The following is a 25,229-nucleotide window of genomic DNA, read 5'->3' on the forward strand; positions in this document are numbered from 1 at the left end:
CATCTTCATATAACTCATAATTACGTTACACACCATGTAGTGCATCCCTAGCTTCAGTTTGCACTTACAGAGTCACAGAATGGCTTGGGTTCAAAGGGACCTCAGAGACCATCTAGTTCCACCCCCTGTTAATTATGTATAATTATGTGTAATCATAGAATCCTTAGAGTTGGAAGGCACCAATTTTTCAATAAACAAGCTAGTGAAAAGTACTGATTCACTTATATCTCTGTAAGTAGAAAGCACAGCATGTCAGACTTGTTAATCAAACCTTATTTTTTTTGGAACTGGGTAAAATCCCATTGCAGTACAGCTGTGACAAACCCTTAACTCAGTACTAGCAAGGCCCAGCTTTCTCCTCTGAGCGCACAGAACGCAGCAGTTGAAATGCAAGGCTCAGCTCCACGTCGGTACCACCGAGCAGCATCTCCCAGCGGCACCATTTGGAATTTGACGGGAATTTGACGGGAATTTGACGGACCGCAGCAGCCGCACGGCGCAAACTCCGGCACCGCAGTGCTGCCCCGCAGTGCCGCCCCGACCTCCCAGCGCCCCGCCCGCGGGAGGCGGGAGCGACCTCAACGCTCTTCCGAGCATGCGCAACCGTCCGCGCATGCGCCCCGCGGCGGCTCCCTTCATTCTAAGGATGGACTGAAGCTCTCGCGGGTGGGGTGCTGGCAGCTGTTTTTCTTTCCTCGCAGCCCGACCGCTCGGCTTCGGGATGTGGAGGCCGTCAGCACTGCTGTCCCTCTGCGCCCGGTGAAGAGCCATTCCCCCGTTCGCGCTCCCCTCCGAACGGCGCGTACCCACCTGCAGCCAACACCAGCGGCGCTCCGACCAGTCTGGCCCACCCCCGCGCAGCAGCGACGCCAGCAGATTGGCTTCTTCCGGCGTCACTCTCCCGGCTCTTGTACTCCGAGTGGCTTCGCGGGCTGTCAGTCCTCATGAAAGCCCGCCCATCCCGCCGTGCGGGTGCGTCTCTGACGACACCGCGGGCGCAGCTCAGCCGCAAGGCACCGCCTTTCCTCTGATAGGCCGACACCTAGCGCATTCAGCTGTCACTCAGGCTCCGCCCTGACAGCGGATTGGCTGTCGCCGCTCCACAGCCTGTCCTGCCCTCCTTCCCGCCCACCGGGTGGGCGGGCGCGGTTGTCCCGGCTGCGGGACTATGGGCGGCGTGCGCTGGGCTTTTCCCTGCGCCGCCTGGCGACCCCGTCGCGAGGAGTGGCTGCTGGCGGCGCGGCTGGTGCAGCCCGAGGAGAAGGAGCGCATCGGCCGCTTTGTCTATGCTCGCGATGCCAAAGCCGCCTTGGTACACGCACGGGGGGGCGGGGGCGCGGTGGAGGAGCTGAGCGGCTCCCTCGGGGCCGCGCTGTGCAGCGTAACGGCCGTCCGGGCTGCGAGCGCGTCCTGGTGGCGTTACGGCGTGACGTGAGGGAGGAGGCAGAACCGGCTGACCCGTGAGGTTACGTGTGAGTGAGTGAGGGCGGTGTGTAGGAGAATAAAGCTGTTTCATTCTGAGACTTCCGCGTGATCCGTTTAGGATTTAAATCCTACGCAGCAATGCGCTACTCAAGGCTTTTTGCTGACGTGTCTGTAAGCAGTGACCCCGCGCTTTCAGCTGGTCAGCATTTCTTGTAGTGCCTGAGTCACTGGATGACTGTTCATAAAAGGAAGCTTTGGAGAGTTTTGCTGTGTATGAAGGATAATACAAAGAGTATTCATCAGTGCAGCAAAGTATCTGAAGTAAATAAGATAGAGAAGGACCGATTTTATGTCAGCCTTCAAGGCTTAGTCTGCTTTCTGCGGACCCTGTCAGGCTCTGTGCTGATAGTGATATGCATATTGCGTACCCAGCTCTGGTGAAAAGCTTTTGGTTTTTGGCTAAATTTACTTGGCGAGGGCTTTTGTAAAGGGGCAAACCTAAATGATCTGTCACAAAAGCTCACTTTTGTTTGGCAATAATGAAAATGTACTTTTTTAGGTGGGTGATGTTTTAGCAGCTACAGTGATGTTACACATCACACAACAGTTCTGTCTGATTTCGTTTTATTTCATAGGCCGGTCGCCTGCTGATGCGGAAACTAATTGCAGAAAAGCTGTTCATACCTTGGAATGAAATACACTTGCAAAGGACATCGAAAGGAAAACCTTTCCTGGCAAACAACATATTCAGTGTATGTTCAAATTACAACTTCAACGTCTCTCATCAAGGAGATTATGCAGTTCTTGCAGCTGAGCCTGAGCTTCAAGTTGGCATTGATATAATGAAGACTGATTTACCAGGTAATGCGTTACTGTGACCAAAGCAGATTCTGTAATGTTTAAGTGCTGAAGGCATCAAAGTTTCCCAAAAAATCAATCTGTGTCCTAGCAATTTAGTGTTATCAGAAGTGTGTGTGCACATATTTGCTTTTTTTAAAAAAAAAAACAAAACTATTACACACTCTTTACTGTTTGCTTAAGGTTTCCTGTTGCACCAAATAGGAATATATTTAGAAACCAGAACCCTGGAAGAATAAGGTCATGAATCCTGTTGTGATGTTGACAGGATTGGCACCTGCAGATATTTTAATTTCAGGTTTGCTCACCATTGGGGAGGTGGAAACAAGGACAGCTTTCAGTGTTGGGGAGTGGGATCCAATTCTCTCAGGCCTTAACAGCTTGTAGCTTTGAATGTTTTTTCCCATTCATGTAAATGGTGGACATTGTTGCATTCCTGGGCCCAGTGCTGATGCATACAAACTGGCATGTTTGCTATGTCTGTACAGTAATCTTCAGTGAGAAGGAATCATCAGAGTGTGTTAGAGGTATCCCTAGTATGGAGCTATATTCAAAAAATCAATTAAAAAAAAAAAAAACATCTGCTATTGGTTTATTTACTTGGATGAAACTTTAAGCTAACATGACTCTTAGGAAACTAAAGGACCAAAAGCATAAATTGGAATGTATTTATTTAATACCAATTATAAATTGTTAGTAAAGGATATTTTTAAGTGCACTTTTATGAAGGTTGTTTTGTTCACAAATGCTCAGTGATGGAGAGAAGGAAGTATGCTGAGATTTAGGATATACTGATATTTTTCAGACTTTGAAAATCCTTGTCAAACAATTAACCAGTAATACAGCTGAGAAAATCTCTCTTTATAATCTTCAGTTTGTCCAGCACATCATGCTACAAAATATTTTAATGTAGTATGAAAAAAAATTAAAACCGTAACTTCATATCATTCTGAATGCAGTATGCTTTTTTGTTGATTATTGTCAGCATTAAATTTTTGGAATGGTACATTTTGTGAATATGCACAGAAAATTTATTACAGTTCAAAGCAAAAATATCTGACTCAATTCCCTGTGTTTGCAGACTAACTCAAAAAATGATGGTCATCAGGTAATGCTGTTGCAGGAGTAGAAAGGCTCCAGAACCATGCTGGAGTGTGTATCCCCACTATAGCCTGAGGAGGACCCCACACCAGAGCATCTGGATGTTCCTGATAGAATTTGTGGGGTTTTGATAAGGCCACATTAGTGCATATGCATCTCTGAAGGGACTGGAATAATGCAGAGCCAAATACTGTGCTGTGCTTGAGCATACTGCTTTTATTGTGGCTTTTCCAGGCAAAACAAAATAAAGTGATGAACAGCGCAGCAAATTGCAGATGCTGAGTGTAGCCATTAACAAGTCCTGAAATTTGATGTACAGCAGGAGCATGCCATGGAGCAAGTAGGCACATTTGAAAGCAAGTCAGTCAGTGCTGTAGCCAGAAACAGGAAGTAAAAGTTAAACATATGTTAAAACTGTTAATTCTGTCTAGCATTCTCCAATCAATTATGTTGTTACCTTGAGTCATTAGGCCCCAGATTGTGACTCAAAGACTGTGATGGTTGGCAGCTGTGCCCTCACCCACCTACTCGCCTCCACCTCCCTCTCCTACTGAGATAGGGAAGACACTCAGAAGGTCTTTGAATACTGCATTCATTTCATAACTTCTTCAGTATCGAGAGAGGCTCCTGCCAGCATTTCCTAGTATTGCTGATGGCAGTGGTTCTGAAGTCCTGCAGTAGAGCAAATGGTTCTGCATTGTATTGAACAGCTGCAGTCAGCAGCTGTGAGGATTTGGGAACATCAGCTGCTGTGACAAAACAGTAGAGATCTGATACAGACAGTCTTCAGTGTTTTTACCTATAAAGAGAAAAATAATGGTTATTCTGGAGATCCTAGTAATTCCAAAGACTTCAGTGATGAAATTAAATTGACATTTTTGTAATAAGGTCATGCTGAAAAATTATGTATCTGGATGGCCAGTCCAAAACAAGCTAGAAACATTTGAACAGGTTGCCCAAGGAGGTTGTGGATGCCCCATCCCTGCAGGCATTCAGAGCCAGGCTGGATGTGGCTCTGGGCAGCCTGGTCTGGTGGTTGGCGGCCCTGCACATAGCAGGGGAGTTGAAACTGGATGATCATTGTAGTCCTTTTCAACCCAGGCCATTCTGTGATTCTATGATTCCCATGAGATGCAGGCTGATGTGATTCCGAACGTGCATACTTTCTAATGCTACTTTACCCATCGCAGTATTTTCACAGAGATCTAGGTATGTGTTAGCGGAAGATGGTGCTATTGGGAAAGTCATTGTATCCACAGTCTGAATTCATGATGACAAACTTTAACAGTAGAGTATGAAACGCATCATTCCAAGGTTGCTGCTTTCATTTCCAATTTCTGAAGTTCAGTAGTTAGCATACTCTTCAGGAGTAATTCAGCAGTCAACATCTTGTATGGAGCACGTATGTTCTGTCTTATGGTAATGAAAAGAAGGAACTTATGTGCTTGTCATTCTATGCAAGAAGTGACTGTCAGGAATGTGTCAGTGCCTGGCCTTGCATTTTCCACGTTGTGCAACTTTACATAAACATTTGTGAGTTAAGTTGAAAAATATCGTCCACCAGAATTTCATATACGTTTTGTTTATGGCCATACAGTTTTCTTGCTGGAGTTATAATGCGCATCTTTGGAAAAGATAATCTTATAGTAATGTGAATTTATTAGTAGTGTGTGGTGGGGAAGCGAGCCAGTGAATAAGCAACATTAAGGATGTAAGAATTTGTAATTGTAGTCTCTGTATTATGAACTAATGCTAGTAGTTTTTCTCACCTAAAATACTTTCTGAGAAAGTTCGTGGTAATTCTGAGAAGACAAAATCTGTTTTTATGCCATGCTGTGAATATAGGATACCTTTGACTTCGCTGGTGGTGTTTTATCCTACAGTTCCACTGGATGGTGCTGTTGTCCTGCGGTTATAAAGCACGTATTTCTGAGCATTACGACTTGCATAGATAGGCTATAATCTCTGGAACAGCAACAAGGACAAAGAGTTCCATATGTACAAAGTACATTGCGGTATTTTTTTTTTTAATATGCTTGTTTAAGGACAGAACACTCCATCCTGTGATGTTGTCCTACAGAATCTGGAGGTCTCCAATGTTGTTTCTTTATGTTCAACCAGTGAACAAAATATGTATTTTAAATACAAAAATGAATATCATGCAGTTGCAAATTTTGAAAAATATGCCCAGTAACTGTGTGCTGGTATATACACATAAAAATCAATGCACGTAAACATCTGGTCTCCTCTTAATCTGTGCTATTTATTTCTGATTTATGATCAATACTGAAGGTGCCTCTTTCTGTATTACTTTTTCTGCATTATTGAAATCTGAAAAGTGAAACTACTTAGAAAGGTTGCACAAAAAGCTATTGCAGATAGAGACAGTTCTACACAAGTTCCATGGGTTTGCAGCGTTTTATCAGGGTTTGTACTTTGTTCAGATATTGAAATAGATAATGTAGTGATAGCTGAAGAGGGAGATTTCCTGTTTTGATATTGCAAATTGCAATTTCCTGAGGTGGTGAGTTTTTTTTATAATCCAGAAGGTTATTGTGGTAGGTTAAAACACAATTTAATTGACTTGCTGAAGAAGAAACACTAAGATGAAAGACTGTTTTTCTTCAGATTATTTTAATACGAATGCTTAAATTTTTGGGAAAATGCATACTGTGTTATAAATTTGTTAGTGGAAGTAACTGGATGTCATTTGTACAGAGAGGTAACACATGTGAAGTTATTTTAACCCTTTCAATAAAGAAATGACTCTGTCAGAAATGTTGCAACAAGTGTTAACTTGTTTTGGGCCATGTTTGGGTAAGTCACATTTGGAGAAACTTCTGAGCTTTTCTAATGCTTTTCTAATTTTTGCTTTCCAAAGTTTGCAATAAGGATTTTTTGAAAGAAGTATGAAGACAGATCTGAGTGTTTTTGTCCATCTTGCCATACTTCATTTTACTGTGAGTGAAGTTTTAACTGGTTTAGATTTTATTGTTGTTTTTTTTTTTTTCTTATAGCAATCAGCATCTAATCTTTTGCTAGAATAGGTAATTGCCGAATTATTATCTAGTGATGTGACTGTAAATATATAGTTGCACTCTTTAGAGATGAAGAAATTAAACAAGGAATTTGGTTAAATGCTTTTTTTTTTTTAAAAAGACTGGTTAAGGATGTCAGAATTTATACATATGGAAATACGTCCATTTTAGACTTATAACAGCACTGAAGTAACTAGCTCATCCTTACTGAACTAAAGTATCACAGTGGTCTTATCCCTTTTGATGAGTAAACAGGGAGGAATTTCTTTGTTCTTGGTCTGTTTGAAAATGGGGAAAAAACAGCCATTTTGAACATACATTTCAAACATAAAGAATGTTATGCAGCATTCTGTTTTTATTCAAATTTCTAACACTGTTTTAACCTGGAATTATGTCATGTTTTGTAAAAACACTCCAGTAACTGATTAAGCACTCACATCTGATAAACTGTAAAGGGAATCTGTGACTGAATCTTCTCTTTGAGGGTAAATTGTTTCTTCTTAAAAATTTGCCAGTCCTTTATGAAGACTTTTTGTATGCTAACATAAAACCATTTTCATTAGAGTAGGAAATGGTATCGAAGTGTAGAACAGAGACAGTAAATTTCTGGAAGATAGATGTGTGGGACATGCTGTGGTTTTGCTATACTGCGATACATCCATCTTCTTCTTACATCTTTTGTATAACTTACTGGCTGGATAAGAGGCAGCTCCTACAGTGTCTGGCGTGGACCCGTGCATATGCTGATAAGAGGGAAGGGTTCTGCAGGACAGCTGATTGCTCTCTCTTCTCTGTGGGAAGACCAAACAGAAAAACGTGCTGGTTTTTAGCTGTCAAATAGACCAGGCAATCTTATAACTCTTGATAGTTGGCTTTATAAGTTTTATCTAATGTCTATTCTTACGTGGTTTCTTTCACTGTTGTATAGCAGAAATTGATTCCCAAATTTAAAATAATGCTTACTTATTTTGAAGGAGGGAGAGGACGAAGGAGAGCCATATGCACAGAAACGGGGATTTTCTAAGTGTGAAAAATTATTATACTCTTCATTAGGGAATGAACATCATAGAATGTTTATTCAGTCTGGCTTTGAGATTCCTATGCTAAGGCAGACTTCTTGTCTGCCTGTGTTGCATCTTACATTTTGCAATGAGAAGGTTTTGGTAATTCAGTGTTACAGCAGCGTAATGCTATGACTTGTCAGGAAAATGTGATTTTTATATCTGGGTGCCATTGTGCTAATAACATGTTGAGGTTTTTGTTGTGTGGTTGTTGGGTTTTTGGTTGTGTTTTGTTTTTTGTTTTTTGTTTTTTTTTTAATCAAAACTCAATTGAAACATTATAGAATCATAGAATGGTCTGGGTTGAAAAGGACCACAATGATCATCGAGTTTCAACCCCCTGCTATGTGCAGGGTCTCCAACCACCAGACCAGGCTGCCCAGAGCCACATCCAGCCTGGCCTTGAATGCCTGCAGGGATGGGGCATCCACAGCCTCCTTGGGCATCCTGTTCCAATGCATCACCACCCTTTTCTGTGTGAATTCTTGGGTGCATTCACCACCCAACTTCCTCCTGTCATGTTCTTAAATGTCTGTGACCTTTAAAGAGGTATAAGCATGTTTCACTTATTGCTTGATGTTTTCAGATCTGTAGTTGTGTTCTCAATCATACTACCTTGATAAAAGACAGCTCATTTTTGGGGTTTATTTAGGTTTGGGGATTTGGGGTTTAATTTTGTCGTGATGCATCATAATCTCAGTGTTGAAAGGAATTGGAGTTCCTGCCATTCTGACAAAACATGATTATTGTTTTAACTGGTCGATACCTTCAGTAAAGAAAAGCTGGTTATTATACCTTTTTCCATGGGTAATTTACATTTTCTGCTGGGATACTGGGGCTGTTTCAAGCTCTATTCGATGTGGCTGTGTAAGCTCTTGTAAGCTCTTTTAAACAGATAAAGGGTACAACCATTAATGTAGACAAAAAAGGGTATTTATTTTGTTATTGATTATTGTCTTAATTGCTTTACGTTATAGCTACGAATAAATACATTTTATTAAATGAATTTGGAATTTCTGAAGCATCCTTATTAATAAGATCCTGTTTATTTTAACCACTTCTCTACTCTAGAAGCAAATTGAAAGCAGGCAGCATATATCTGTTGCAGTCCATAAACAACCTGTCTCTGAATTGAAGTGGAATCAGATGTGATGTATCCAGATAAATAAAATTTTACTTTTTTTGTCTGGGTCACAGTCATATCAAAATTGCTATTGCTCTTGTGCAGTTCCAGGGGTAGAGCTATCTAATCAATTACAATTCCTGGTTGTCTTTTGTTGACTGTCAGGATAGCCTGCTAGAAGTTTAATCACTGCTGGGTCCAAGAGTTACTGCAGTTGAACCCATGGCAGTTTTGCTAATGTTACAAGGACTTGGGTGGGAGGAAAATAATATACACAATCAAATTATGTTGATTCTTTCTCCTGTTTCCATTTTTACAGTTTGGGAAAGGTTGAGTGGTTCGAAAGAGGCAACCTCAATTATTTGGCATTTTAAGGCTGGTGCTGCATTTCTGAGGTATGCCAAGATAAAAGATGTTGTCACTGGTTGAAAAACAAGACTATATAGTGTGTGTGTGTATATATATATATATATATATACTATAATTATATATAGTAAATAAATAGACTATATAGTGTGTATATATATATATAATAATTATATATAGTAAATAAATATAGAATATAAATAAATATATATATAATATATACTATATATATTATATACTATATCTATCTATATCTATCTATCTATCTATATAAAATATCTCACTGTGAGAATCACCAGATAATGACAGGAAGGTAGAGAGATCACAGAATGCCAATCCAGTTTCCAATGAACACTAAAGCTGTGTGAGCTAATAGATTTAAAAACCATGCCCTGTTAATTTTGTGTCTGGTTATTCTAAATTAATCATTTATCTAGATAATTACTTGTCTTCTGTTCTCAGTTTCTAAATATCTGTATAAGGTTAAGATTGTATTAACAAACATCTTGGGCATTTGTTGCAGAGGGAATGTTTTCTCTGTATCATTTTACTTTGGTTTCCTTCAGAGATCACATTGCTGGGGTAGGAAGGGACCTCAAGACATTGCGTTCTGTCCTACACCGAAGGATTGGCAGCTGAAGAGCCTGAACACTTGCTCGTTCTATACAGTTCATTAGCTTGCAGGATTTATAGCTACGTTGCGTTTTACACTAAGCAGATTGATCCATTGATACTTCACTTGCTCATTTTACTAGCCGGTACGTTTCTCATTGTCACTAGGCCCACTTGCTATCTGAAAATGAATTTAAATGTACTGATTAGGTATTAGTTCCTGATCCCTGAGGGTTGGACTCAGTGTTCTCTGGTGGTCCGTTCCATCCCCTACAATTGTGTGATCACTGACCTGTTTCTTTCATGCAGTTCAAGGCAGGTAGGATTCTGTTTTTACTCTTTTTTTCTAGAGATTGGCTGGTCAGTAAGCTAATAATAGTAGTTTTAGCCTTCTATAGCCAAACCAATTAAAATTGAACACAATATAAACTAGTTTGTATCTGACCAAAACAATTTGATTTTGACTGTAGAAGTGTTTAACAACTGTACTGAGGACATTTGGCCATTTGCTCCCCTCTGTATTCTTGAGAAGGCATGTCATGGTTTTACTAACATCGGGTATGGCAGGAGAGTTACTGGGCTTGCTAAGTGAACATTGTATTACCAAGCTCTTTTAGGACTGACCTTGTGTTTGTGGAAGTGTAAACTTAAACCAGTCTAAAGATTTCTGTATTGGTAAATACTGCTGTCTGTAGGACTATTAGTAGCATGCTCTGTATAGATCTCAATTTTATGGCTTTATATTTTCCTGCAAAGGCAACTTGCTTCATTTTATTTTTAACAGGTTGAAAAATGGAGAAAAATAGCCCTGTATTTACTTACTATTTCTGAAACCTTTTCTCAAACCGGACTTAATGCTTTGTTCTCTCTCCTACATCTTTTTAAAATTAATCATTTATGTTATCTGAATTTTTACTGTGTAACAGGGAGGATGCAAAGCAGATTTTTGGCCAGTTGTCATTTAAGTCGAATAATTCTATATAATATATTTACATATTTCAATATAGTTTGTGCAAAAAAACCCCAAACAAACAAAAAAAAAAACATATATAGATGTGCACAACCATTTTCCAGATTTGATACTGGACTGTTCCAATATCACTTAGTACTTTCTTCTCACTCTTTTTGAAATTGTCACGGTATCAGATTTTTTAATGCAATACAGTACTTTACTTTTTTTTTTTTTTTTTTTAATATATCGGAGACAGATTCTGAACTATTAGTCAGATTATACTTCTAAGGATGTAATATTCTTTAAAGTTTACTAGCAGAGGATAAAAGAATCATTGCATCATTAACATTGGAAAAGATGTCTTAAGATCATCAAGTTCCCTCTCCCCAGCAGGACATAGGAGAAAAACAAGATTTAAAAGGATGTGGGTCAAGGTAAGGGTGGGCAGATCACTCACCAATCACTGTCATGAACAAAATAGAGTTGGCATGAGGGAGATTAACATAATTTATTGCCTATTAATAATAGTGTAATAATAATAGTGTACGATGGTGAGAAAGAAAATAATAGAGAACTCCTGTCTTCTGACCCTTCTGAGTTTCAGCTTCACTCCAACTCTTTTACCTCTTTCCCAGTCCTGAGCAGTGCAGGCATATGGCTCTTGTGAGGCCCTATCTGAAGTACTGTGTCCAGGTCTGGAGCCCCCAGTACAAGAAAGACAGAGAGCTGTTGGAGAGGGTCCAGAGGAGAGCCATAAAGATCACTGGAGGGCTGGAGCACCTCGCCTACAAAGACAGGCTGAGGGAGCTGGTTTGTTCAGCCTGGAGAAAAGAAGGCTGCGGGGTGACCTCATTGCAGCCTTTCAGTACCTAAAGGGAGCCTACAAACAGGAGGGGAATCAACTCTTTGAAAGGGTAGATAACAGCAGGACAAGGGGAAATGGTTTTAAGTTGAGGGAGGGAAGATTTAGGTTGGATGTCAGAGGGAAGTTCTTTACTATGAGAGTGGTGAGGTGCTGGAACAGGCTGCCCAGAGAGGTTGTGGATGCCCCGTCCATCCCTGGAGGTGTTCAAGGCCAGGTTGGATGGGGCCCTGGGCAGCCTGGTCTGGTATTAAATGGGGAGGTTGGTGGCTCTGCATGTAGCAGGGGGACTGGAGCTTCATGATCCTTGAGGTCCCCTCCAAACCTGGCCATTCTGTGGTCAGTCTCTAACACTTTGTCTCCTACCTTCCTCCTCACACTAATCCTCTGCTCTGGATGGGTTCCCTCCATGGGATACTGTCATTTAGGAGCTGCTACAGTGTGGCCCTTACCATGGACTGCTGTTCTTCAAGATCTGCTCCAATATGGGTCCTTTCCATGGAGTGTGGCCCTTCTGGAAGATGTTAGTCCAGCTTGGATATTCCATGAGGCACAGTTCCTGCCAGAAAACCTGCTCTGCTGTGAGCTGGAGTTTCTGCTAGAAGCCTGCACTGCAGTGGGGTCTTCTACTGGCTTCAGTGTGTATGTCTACTGTGATGTGATCTTCTGTGGCCTGCAGTGGGACAGCCTGCACCTCCACAGGCCTCTCAGGAGAAAGGGCTGCAGGGGAATCTCAGCTCTGGTGCCTGGAGCGCCTCATGCTCTCCTTCTGCACTGACCCTGCAGAGCTGCTTCTCTCATTTCTTACTCCTCTCTCCCAGCTATTGCACAGTGGGCTTTCTGTTTGTTTTTAACCTTTAAATATGTTGTTGCATGGGTGGAATCTCCCTCAGGACTCTGCTTGACAGGTCCCTGGATAATATAAGGCCCTGTTTTCAACAGAAGGTTGGACCAGATGGTTTCTAGAGGTCTTTTCCAATCTGAAATTTCCTATGATTCTGTGAATCTCTTTTCCTTTGATACTCAAACAAATATGGAGAAACAGACTAAGCAGTTGTAGTACTGCTAGTGGGTTCTTGAGCCACAAGGCCTGTGATCTGATCCATTCATCAGAGCAAAATTATTGCACTGTATTAAAAAGGAAACTGGAGGGGAGGGCAGTTCAGTAGAAAACAGTGCCTGAGTTTTTCAGTGGGGGGAGGTGCCAGCTTACCATGTAAATTTGAACATGACTGTCCAGCATCTTAACAGAGAAGTGTAGTTGCACTGCTGAAGAAACGGCCAAAAAGGAATGAGGACTGGAAAGGCAGTGTGAATGGGTATGGTATACATCTTAGGTACTGAACAGTTTAGTATAATGTGCATACACCATGTTGAGTGATATAGTTTGTGAGGCAGAACAGCTTTGACAATGCAGGAAACTTCTGAATTCTGAAAGTGTTGTCTGCTGGTGTTAACAACCACGTGTTGTTGAGAGCAGGAGGAGGGAGTTCTTGAATTTTTCATAATTTGAATGATTTGAAGGAGATGCTGGCCTTTCCTTAAATACTTGCAAAAAGGAAGAGGAGAAATTAAAGGGTTTGGAGTGTTTTTTAGTACAGTCATCTGATCATTGAAAAAAAAAGTCCATTTAAACTTAGCAAATTAAAGACCTTTCTCCAAATTGAAGTATTGTTTAGCTTATTCATTGTTTCAGGGAAGTTGGAGCGTCTCACAGATGTGTGCCTTGGTCATCCGCCATCCTTGACGTTGTGGTTGCTTTTCTTTCTTTTTTTCTCCTGAAAAGAATGTTATTTCTGTCCTGACATGGATCATTCCTTTAGCTAACTACAGCAACTGCCATCATAATTTCTATGTTGAGAAGTTTTTTCACTGCAGTCTATAAAGAAAATTGAAGGCATCTCTAAAATATCAGTCCCATGATATCTGTACAGTATGTCAGGTTCCATTTTGCAGTATCATCTGGAAAGGAAGTGGTCAGGAAACCTGGGTCTTTCCTTTAGTGTGACTCCAAATATCGCTGCAGCCAATATCTGTTTTTATATAGTGCTTATGTACGTGTAGAAGACAACCACTTTATTAAAGAGGTTTAATAATCATTGCACACTGGGCTTGCCCATCTAACCCATGCATCAGCTGATTGTTTATGAGGATTGTGTTGGGGTTTGTATCAAAGGTCTGACTTAAATTCAGGAAGACGATATCCACTGCTCTCATCATTCTAATCATGTTCTTGTAGAAGCTTATCTAGTTGATCAAGCATAACTTCCCCCTGATAAATCCATGCTCATTCATGACTACTGCTGATGATTTTCTTCCTATTCCTGTGCCTGGAAATTGGTTTACAGGATGAGCTGTTTCTGTCAGCTGTTCCCAGGGTCAGAGGTGAGGCTGATTGGGCTGCAGTTCCCCAAGGCCTCTTTCTTGTCCATTTGAAGATGGGAGCGATGTTTGCTTTTCTCCACTTTCAGATACATCTCCCAGTTGCTACAATCCCTCTGGAATAATTGAGAGTGGCCTTGCAGTGAGGGAGGTGAGATTAGTTTGCATTAAACACTAGTATTTTCCCCTTAACAAGAATATTGCGTAAGATACAAAAAAATATTGTCTCAGTATGTGGAATTTTCTCTATCCAGATTTTGATTATCCCAACTAAAGAAAATAGATTGCTTTGTGCCATTGTCTGCTTAGCCAGCTGTAAGCCCTGTGGGACAAATTGCATGGTATACTGATTAATCAAACAGGTTGTGGGTGGTTAGTGAAGTGTGAAATGATGTCCATAGCTTCCAGTGCATTGTAGGAATGCCACTGACCAATATAACCACACAATCTGTAGTGTCTCTTGCAAAATACATTAGGACTACAGGGAAAAAGTGGTGTAGTTCCTGAAAAGCTGTGACAGCAGCACACAGCTGTGCTCATTTTTGTGGAGGCTAAAATTTAATCCGACAATTTAAGGCTTCTTTTTTTTTTCTTTTGTCTGTATGATAAATTTGAGGGTCTGTATTTCTGCATGTGCATTAAAGTGTTTGTTTCATATCCCACTGTCTGACAACTGAAGGCAGAATAGCCTCATGAATTCTGACAAGCAGCATGCTGTTTTATAAAATGTTTTATAAAATGTTACTAGATCAAGCAGTCAAATACTAAAGATTGTATATACTACTCTTTATAGCTGGATATAATTTTTTAATGCGTATGTAATTTCCACTGGTCAAATGCTGTCTGAAAATATGGAATGTATTTGACTCTCATATCAGATTTTGTTATGTAATAATTCTGCCATAGGAATGATTTTTTTTTTATACTGTGTTCTGAACTGTCAGCAGCATCTGCTCACTGCTTTGAAGCTATGTAAATTCCAATTGCAGAGCAGCGGGTGTTCATATTTCTTTTCTTATGAGTGAGCTTTTCTTCAGTGCAGTAAAATAATTCATGTGCTTACCTTTGCTGCTCTATTAAAATTCCTGTAAATATTTGTTTCCAATCCGTAGGTAGTAGCTCAATTCCAAATTTCTTTCGTATCATGAAACGACAGTTTACTGAGGCAGAGTGGCATGTAATCAAGTCTGTGAATAATGAGTGGATGCAGCTGGATATGTTTCATCGACATTGGGTAATACATTTATTTCCTATTTAAAGACTACAATACTATAACTTGTAAATTGTTTAGGATGTTTTGTTATTCTTTAAATTATGAGAAAACCATATACTTTCATAGTTCAAGAACATATAGAGATTATCTATTTAACGTCGGACTATCTGCAAGAACCATAATATAGTTGATGTTTCTATAGGGATTTATAACTAGTTTTAAACATGTACTGAGAACAAGCTAAATGATTCATATCTAGATGTTCATTTTTACACAGTGAGAAAAATAATAACAATGATGGTAACTTTTTTCTCTTGATAACTGTGCCAGTCTACTGTCATATTAACAGGTATAAGCCCTTAATTTATTTGACCTACAATGTTTGCTTATAAATAATGTTTATAGAGAAGGTAAATTGAAACAACCAGTATGAACAGTGAATATTCTGATAATGGTGCTCTGTCTTTTAGGCCCTAAAAGAAAGCTTCTTAAAGGCTATTGGAGTCGGGATTGGTTTTAACTTGCAAAGAATTGAATTTAATGTGTCCCCATTGCAAATGGAAATAGGGAAAGTGTATAATGAGACCCAGATGCTGCTGGATGGAGAAAAAGAGGAAGAGTGGACTTTTGAGGTATGAAATCTTCAAACTATTTTTTTAAATTGCATTGCACTTTTTTTCTTAATTGTAACTTCACACTTTTATTCTATATAACTGCACTGAACAGATATAGATTAAAATGCAGGGTATAAATCTCTGGCATGTAAAAACATTTTTGTTGATCACAAAATCCTCCTACAAAGTACATCCATTAGAATGGCTTTTTATTTTTTCTGTTCCTGGAGTATTGTTCTAGCACTCGAGGATATTCATCCCTGGCCATGCAGGAAGTTCAGTGAAGTGTATTCAGACCTCACTTGTGAAAAGTGTAAAAAAAAAAAAAATAGTTTGAAATTCTTCCAAACCAGGATATTCTGTGATTCTGTGATCAGTTGGCTGAGAATGAGACTGGTGATAACTAATGCCATTAGTTAGCATTTATGTTAAACGCTTGACATGTGTCTTCATCTTTTTGGTTGTGTTTTTGTTGTTGTTTGATTGTTTTGTTTTTTTTCCCTTCACCTGCTTGAATGAACAAGAAGCACTGTGGTTGTATAGATTTGAATTTTAGAGATACTCACTGGTTGCTGTGTGTTGGAATGGACAGATGCTACAAACAATTGCCTTTATTAAATTGGAACATCCTTTTGGAGCTCAGTCTTCTGAGTGTTGGGTTTTGTCTTTGTTAACATGTTTGGGCTTTTTTTTACTTGGGTTTTTTTTCCCTCCTTGAAAATTATTGAGACTTAACAGTGAAACACCTATGGGAGTGACCAATGGCCATCTAATGTGTTTTGAAGGACAGGGAGAGAAAGAGCTGATACTATCATCTCACAATATTTAATTAGCTAAAAAAAAATCACGAGTGCTCCAAAAACACTTTCAATCTATCACTGAAAGGAAAAATGGAGAGGACAATGTGACTTTAAAGTTGTCTAGAAAGGGATTTTTGTTCCTGTTTGTCTCCATCTTCTCCATCTTCTGTTAGATTGTGCAGCATGTTGGTGGCTGGCTGGAAGTTCAAAGATTATATACTTTGCACCTCTATTGAGAAAATATTCCATTTGAGTAATCAGCATGGAGTGTGTGTGAAACATTACATTTGGCAAGTATCTGCATTGTTGGACATGACTGCTGTGGTAGAGCTTGTGTGAATGACCAGTATGTGGTGTATGCTCGTTTTACATAGCATACGCAGTGCATGTATGGTGTGCATATAGTGAATATAAAAATAAAATATGACGTAAGTTAACTTGTGCCAGTAACATTTAACCTGTTCAGGGTTCATTCCTTTCAGCATCTGTAGTCGCATTTGGGTTTCTGCTATTTTAAAATCCACTCACACTAAATCAATTCTTATACTAATATTGCCATGGTCTTTAGGATTTGAGCATGTCATGAAATCCTATGGTGGGAGTTACAGTCTGGCAAGAAATATCTTAGGAAGGATTGTGGCACATCTTGCAGTATGACTGTTTTCTGTGTTAATGCTAACTGTACCATTGGCACAGAAGCATTTATCTCTTTTGATGAACATCTGAAGCTCCAAATTTTGATCATGCTGGTGGTTGATTGAATAAAATAGCTCAGAGGTGATGATATAGATAGCTGCCTGTAGTACTTACATGTTTTATAATTTTATTTTTTTCTTTATAACTCAGTGATACTGCTAGAAGCTTAATTTAATTTTTGTCTGAGAAATACCTCCGCTTCCATGCTTGCCCACTGCTTCCCAAGAGCACGGCCTTCTAACTATGCAGATTATATTATCTCAAAGACAAAATTTATTATCAGGTTTCATTTAAAATACTAGTTCTGCTGGGTATAATTTCATTTAAAAATCTGCATTAATTAAAAGGAGAAAAAAAAAAAAAAGTTTTTCAGTTGTCTGTCTTCAGACTAAAATTAAGAATCTCTGTAGTTTTAAAAGAATCTTGTGAGAAGACAAAATGTTGTCCCCATTTTCTTACTTACAGAATTCTTAGTTTTGTTTGATCATTTGGCTTTGAGCCAAACTCTTGAAATAACTTTGGTAACTGCAGGCAGTAATTTTGGGAAATCTGGGGGAGTCATCCAGGAGAAATCACTGAGAATTACCTTTAAGACTCCTGTTATTGATACAGAGTTTTCCTTGTGTTCTCTTTTGTGCTGATTTACCTGAGAGGACTTTTTCTGTCAGATAGAAAGTTCAGTTTTACTTCACAGGTCTGTATGGTAGGAGATGGTCAAAGAGAGAGCGAGGCTCCAGTTATCTCATAGTTTGGATTCTCTTCCTTTGAGTTTTAGAGAGAATCTAGCTTACCAACAGTAGCAGATAGTTTTTTGCGCTTTTTTTGTTTTTTTTTTTTTGTGTTTTTTTTGTTTGTTTGTTTGTTTTTTAAAGAAAAGTAAAAAGTTTATTTCTCAACTTAAGGTATACAAAAATACTCTGAAACTTCCTTTAGAGAATACGATGTCAACTTAAAGGCAACTTAAAAGCATAAAGACTTGAAAAGAATTTACTGCCTCTTTATTTGCAAGCCAAAAAACGAGTCAGTAGAAATAGTAGTGAATCACATTAGGGGAACATGCATTTTAATTTTGCTCACATTGTAGGTAGAATTTTCTGTGAACATATTTTTTTTCTATTTCATTGTAAATGCTAAATATATGTTGTATAGTTGCCTTTTTGCTTCCTTTTTACCTAAGGGATTAGTTTTGTACTTTTTCCTTCCGCCATTCCTCATGTATTTTTGAGCTTGGGTAGGAAGCAGTAGCTCAGGAACATCTTGTTAATGATAAATTGACTTAGTTTTAGGTGTTTGTTTCATATGGTTCTCTAGAGATTATTTCTCACATTCCCTTTAACTATTTGGAGGTAATAGGACGAAAAATACAATAAAACTTCATTCAAAAGCGTAAATTGAGTTTCAACATTTATCTTACTATGTGTGCTAGATAAGTAGATCCCTCTGAAAGTAATGCCTCCTATTTATTTCTGTGGAAACTACAACAGATACAAAGGGGCAATAACACTGATTGATATAGAAATTTCTCAGCTATAAAACACTGATTTTTCAACACAGTCACCACCATTACCTCTGCATTTTCACCAGTGATGAACAGGAGCACCACCCACTGCTTCACTGCGCAGACATCCACTCTTTGGTCTCCACAAATGGTCAGCAAACACTGATGAATGTCAGTGGGTGCCATTTTTTCCACGTGGAGGAATTCAGTTCTGCGACTTTCTTCATACGCACTTCCATGCCAGATGCCATTCCGTCAGACTGCCCCTCTGCTGCCATCTGTCACACAGCAGCAGCATGAAATATTGATGAAATATTGGTGGGAAGGTTGGACCTCTACTGCCGTACCACCACCACCCGCCTCTGATGCTGTGGGCCAACACGAGGTGCTGCTTTCGGAGCAGCCCTCATATGATTTGTTTGCAATGGGCAGTGCACGTGTCTTTTTTTAGAGAGACAGAAAAAAAAGACAATTTGTTTAGTAAAAATTAAAACGTAAAAATTAGAAATTTAGTAAAAATTAAAACGCAGTAATCCACTGAGGTGTGGTACAGTATTTGTGTCAGAGTGTTAATTTAAGATGAAGACATACATTTTGATTTTTACTTTTTTATATAATTTTATCAATGAGTTTCATATAATCCATTTGCTTCTTTTGAAGAAAAATAAACTTACAGCATAAAGTACTAGTTAATTTTAATGTAGGTGAAGGAAGTTGTCAATGATAATTTTGACAAGTTTTATAGTTCAGAGAGGGAATTGCATGTATATAATATCTATCTGCAGCAGACCTGCTACAGTTATACATATGGAAAAAAATCCTAATGATGAATCTTAATAAAGTGTATTTGTGACTTTTTCTCGCTTTCATACAGTTAATTGGGAAGAGTGGTCAGATAGCAGTTTCTGGAGTCTTTATTAGATAACTCTTTTTTTTGTTCCCTACCTCAGTTTTCATATAATCAGTACACAGGGAGCACCCATTCACCCTAAACTTCAGTCAGGGTTTGAGAATCACCTGGCATCACTGCTGCTACACAAACGATTGGTTGGATGTTTTGATAGCAAATACTTGCTTTGTTTGCCTGCGTGCAAACACATTACTTCCAAAGTGAGATTACCTGGATTAATTTGAAGCATATTTAGTAATGGTTGTTAGCATGCAATAGTAATGGAGTCTTTCTCCCTCGATAAGAGGAGGTTATGTTTTATTTTGAGAAAGAAATGGTAATTAAAGCTTGTTTCCAAGACTAGCTAATCCAACTGGATTCAGACAGCAATCAGTTCTGCTGCCTGTGAAGGTGCAGTTTACTCATAAATTATCTGTTTTACTGAATCCAGACTGATCTGAATCCCAGACACGTCATTCTGATGAGCCTTTGAAATGAGGTAATTATAAGTCTCATTGTGCCTTTAGTTGGTTCAGAGAAAAACAAATTTTGATCTATTACATATTCTCTGTTTTATAGACAGGAATCTTCACAAAACCAGAGGAATTTCTGTAATGTTTTTGTTTCCAGTGCTGCTTCTGTTTTTGTTTAGTCATTCATTTTCATGTAAGAAGTTGGATTTAATTGATAAGATTGTGTACAGATATCTCCAGATGAATATGAAACAGATTGATGTGCTGTTTTTAAGCATCTCTGTGCTGCATTAACTCCACGCTGTAAGGGTTTTGCTGGCCATTAGCAGGAGCCAGGAAAGATCTCCTATGTTTGTTTTGGGTTTACATTTCAGTGAGGCAATGAAGATAAAATGTAGGGCATAGTTTGCTACATTTAATTAGAAGATGCTGAAAACTGTTTTCTGACCTCTATTGCACTGAGGATGTGTGAAGTAAATGGGAGAGAATCCTCTGAATTAATTATTCAGTGAGAGGAGGGGTCTCTGCAGGAGAATAGTCCCTATTATCTAAAGAGTCACTTCCACTTAAATGCAACTTGAAATTGACAGAAAATAGTTTTGTTAACAATATGTGAGAGACTTTACATGATCTATGTTTATTGTTGCATCAACAGTAATTAATCTATCAGTTCATGTCACAAAAACAAACGTGCATTTTGCTGAAAGCTGTAACAATTGTTTTCAGTCATTTGACAACAGATGTAGGCTGCTGTGTGATGAACTGTGTGCAGTCTCATCTGTCTCAGCCTTTTGGACAGGCAAAAAATAAAAGGGGGGTAGGGAGGAAGTAAAGTGATTAAAAAGTGGACATGGTCATTTTTCTTCAGGACAAGCACAAAGCATTGCGAGAACTTTAACAATTACTTGCCATTATTTCTGCTCTCACACCAGCACCTGTTGGCCAAGGCACCCACATGTTTGACTGTGAAGTGCCCCAGCCTAATGGTTCTTCTGCATGTGAGTAGAACAGATACTGTCTTAACTGGATTCAGTACATTGGAGCTGAGCATCTTGGTACCTGTTTTGTAAGTGCTATTGGGGAATCACAGAAGAGAGGACATGATGATATTTTCTTTTTGTAATTATATGGTGTGAGTAATTCCCAGAGAAGGGGAAATAGGAGATTCGGTTGTACCTTCCAGGAGGGTATCCACACAAGTACCTGATTTTCAGGTTAATGGTAGCATCTAGATTGTTTTGTTTTGTTTTTACATTAAATTCTTCCTATTCTTGGTTTCCATTTTAGAAAGTTTGTGCAGATACGGTATGGAAATCTTTTGATAAAGAAACAAGGAAAATGTTTTCCCCTTTATTAAAAACAAAACAAAAACAGGATTATGACTTGACTATAAAATCAACATTCAGAAACCATACATAACAGCAGTTTCTTCTGAAATGAATTGCCTATGATGAATTCTTAGGTGTTTATGGGGTGTGTGGAACTTTAAAATAAAATTGTTAAATATAAATTATATTAAAATATTATTAATAGTATCAATAATAATATTAAAATACTATAATTAAGTAATTATAAATTATACATATGCATATATATGTATAAACTAAAGATATAAACTAAATATATAAACTAAAATATGTATATTAAAATATATTTTTGTGGAAAACTGTATTTCCACAAAGCAGTTTTCAGACCACTGTGTCAGCAATTTGAAGTTGTGGACTTGCATGATGCCCACAGCCAAGAGCAGAAAGGTCATTGCTTTAAGTTTACACCTATGTTCTTGGTCTTTAGGATGTTCTCCAGAGAAAGTTCATAGTTCATCTCATTTGGAAACAAAGAGTTAAAATAGATTATATGGCTTGTGACTTAGAAAGGTACAATACCGGAAGACTGAGGTCACAGACTGGTGTATAAATGTCTGAAAATAGGTGAGATGGTGCCCATCAACAGTAACCAGTTCATCTCTGCTAACTGTAGCTGCATCCTTAAACTCTCCAGCAAACTTTCTAAGAAGGTCTGTTGCTTTTTCTGAATGTCACTATTATAAAGTAAATGCTTTGGTATTTAAATATAAATTTGGTATTTAAATTCAAAATTTAAATGCTTTGGTATTGTTCTAGCCATGTTTTAACTGTGTATGTAGTCTGCTGGAAACAGAGTGAAGAAAAAACTTTTACATTGCTGTTTTTCATCTTTACTAGGAAACACGGTTAGATGACTATCATCACGTTGCAGTGGCTCTTGGGAAACAGGAGGGATTTGGACAGCAACATACTGATGTAAGAAATCACAAAGTGTTTGCAGGTCTTGGTATCTTGGTAACTAGTTACTTGAACATAAGCAAGGAGAAGAAAGCTTATCTTAACTGCAGTATTAGATTGTTGGAGGACTGTAACGTTTAGTCTATTTGTGCCTATTTGAGAAACAGGCTGGAAGGGAGAAATGGTTTCAGAAGACAGCAGCTGATGATGTTAAATCTACAATGTATGTGCTACAGCATTCACTGTGTTTATTCAAGAGATGATTCAGTGATTTCTATTACAGCCTGCTAGACTCAAGTTGGAAAGGTGGATTTAGTAGATGCAAAAGGATACTGAAACTAGTCTGAACTACTGAACTGTTGCACCAGCTCCCATTGTAATGGGAGACTGTCACTGCATGTATCCAACAGCAGATCCAGCTCTCAAAAACCATTAGGACAGTTCTTGAGACAAGCAATAACAACCAACAGATAGGAAGAACAGCAGCATTAATCTTCATTCTGCATGGTCTCTTTATGGAGTGAGGCAGCAAAGCTACTTAAAAGCTTTTTGGGAGTTTCTTTATAATTTAGCAAAGACTTGGGCCATTAAAATAGCAGCAGAAGTCAAATTTGAAGCAGATTGAGAAATCATGGCCAAAATAGCCAGAGAATCAGCAAAAGGAAAGGGTGACAAATAACCAGGTTTGTCTGTGACATTTCAGTTGCTCACAAGAAAATGGATCTGTTGTTATCCATTATGTAGCTACAAAGACTGTAGCAGGAGCTACCAAAAATACCTGCTAATGGATGAAAGTGGTTATAAAATCTGTGTGTGTTCCTTGATAGCACAGTGCGGCAGATCTTTTAGCTTGTGTTGGTTAGATTCAAAAAACAGATAGAAACTACATTTTAGGATATACTCTGTCACATGTTATTTGGGAAAATGCATGCATTCTGTTTGACAGTATGTTTATCATGCAAGCATACTACAGAATCCAGGATTAGTTGCTGACTGTGGCTATCACTGTCAGGCACCTTAGAATTATTACAAAAGGAACAGATGTGGTATATATTGGGAGTTATGATGCAAAGTATTTGAATCAAGAAAGGTCTCTAAGGCATACTTGCTCACTAACTGAATTTATAAAGACCTAAATTTCATTAGCACGGTCCACTGAAAATAGGAAATATTGAGTAGCACAAGTGGCATTCTCTGACTCCTCGCTATGATAATGAAGTAAGAATTTCTATACATTTGTGTTGCATTTTCAGGATGCTTTTTAACAGTAATATGGAAGAAATAAATTTGGCCTTATTTTCTATGGAAACGGTTAAAAGGGATTCCGTCTGTTGTTAAATATGTTGAGTGGAGAGGGTGTTCTTCATCTTTGTTTAGAGAGATTGAACATGTAGACAGTATTTAGAAGAACAGCTTACAGCCTCTATCAGATCATGCAACTGTACTTTTAACCCTCCTGGAATTACACTTGCAGGTAGCACACAGCAGGCTATACAGCAAGAAAACAAGCCTATTTTTCTTTGAGATGCATTTTAACTAATGCAGAAACTGTGACACACTCATCTCCAATATCTGAGTTTGCATTTAATCTGGATTTAACTATGGGAATCATGGCTTGATTGTTAATGCTTTTGTCCCTATGAGTTTCTGTGAGGAGACTGAGTGCACGCAGAGGAGTATGAGTAGACATTCCTCCATTGGTAAATCCTGATGCTTTCATCTCAAATAATCACGTGTGATGTAGAATGTAATAGTTTGTTTTTTGTTTTTTTCTGAGCAGTCATTCTGTGGTGTTTATAGGATTCTTTGTCCCTAGCATTCTCAGTTTTCTGAACTGAATCAAAGCAGAACTTACTTTTTCTGCACGCCCTGTTGTATGCTTCTGTTAGTCGATATATAGCCTAAATTAGCAACAGTGACACTGGTTTTAACTGGAATATTTTTTCTTCAGAAAGCAATGTGTAGTTTTAACTTTTCAGGATAAGTTGCAGGAAGAAAATGAAGATTTCCTGTTTCATGAAAAATTAATATCTGTTTTCCTTAGGTATCTTCCATGCAGCCTCATCAACCACAGTTTACATTACTGACTTTTGAAGATTTAGTTGCACCTGGAATTCCAATTACATCTGAGGATTCTGCATATTGGGATAACTTTTGTTCTAAACAAGAGAGTCCAATGAAACAGAGTTCAGATTCAAGATGAGAATGCTTAGAAAGAAAGGATCGTAAGAATACATGTAAATATGTAAATAAAACTGTTCTCTCGTATTTTATGTATTTTCCTTTAAGTCTGGTATTCACCTTTTCAAACTTGACATTTTTCTGTCAGTATTTAAGAAGATGGCTGCTTCCTTGCTGAAGGAATTCTGATTGAAAAGTCTAAGCTGACCACATGGATTTTTGATTCTCCATGCCTTTTGCCTCATACTTTAGTAATTACCCTTAGCAGTAACAGGAAGCAGAGCTTCAGAAATGTTGTCAGTCAGTCAGCAAGAGCTTAACAAGTGGAAGTGTTTCTGTGTTTTACTTCTGCTGGACTTATATTATTTAATGTCAACTCTTATCTTAAAAAAAATCACAATTTTATACTGCAATGAAGTGAATAAAGGCAGAGGAATTGGTAAAAGTCCTGTTGCTGCTACTGCATGGCACAAGTGTTGTACAAGATTTGAGGTTTAGTTGTGTAAAAACAAACTGAAAAAGTGTGAGTTGTGCTCTTGAAACTAAACCTGCGTAAAATTCTTTTGAGGTGGAAACTTAACATAAAAGTATTGCATATCCTTGTCACTTAAAACCTTAATTAAAGCTTTTTGTATCTAATAGAAGTTTTGATGTTTTTACTTCCTTTTTGTGTTTTGTTGGTTTTTTTGTTTGGCTTTTTTTTTTTGTTTTTTTTTACATTGACTGTTTGCCATACAGTGGTTATATTTCCCAGGCTTGCACTTACAGGTTCACAACCCTAGAAACTAAGTCCTGTGGAGAAAACAATACAAAAAATTGCT

The 25,229-nt window shown here is 38.5% G+C and overlaps 1 protein-coding gene across 1 annotated transcript; it reads left to right on the forward strand.

Moving 5' to 3' along the window:
- Nucleotides 1-1,168: 1,168 nt before the first annotated feature.
- Nucleotides 1,169-24,430, forward strand: AASDHPPT (aminoadipate-semialdehyde dehydrogenase-phosphopantetheinyl transferase; the record flags this gene model as incomplete). Its single annotated transcript, XM_079546260.1, has 6 exons — nt 1,169-1,312; nt 2,061-2,286; nt 14,893-15,014; nt 15,464-15,625; nt 22,168-22,245; nt 24,272-24,430. The coding sequence occupies 6 exons, from the start codon at nt 1,169-1,171 to the stop codon at nt 24,428-24,430; spliced, it is 891 nt and encodes a 296-aa protein (XP_079402386.1).
- Nucleotides 24,431-25,229: the final 799 nt, after the last annotated feature.

The sequence above is a fragment of the Tetrao urogallus genome (genome assembly GCF_951394365.1).
Source record: "Tetrao urogallus genome assembly, chromosome: 1".
In the NCBI taxonomy this organism is placed as follows: Eukaryota; Metazoa; Chordata; class Aves; order Galliformes; family Phasianidae; genus Tetrao; species Tetrao urogallus.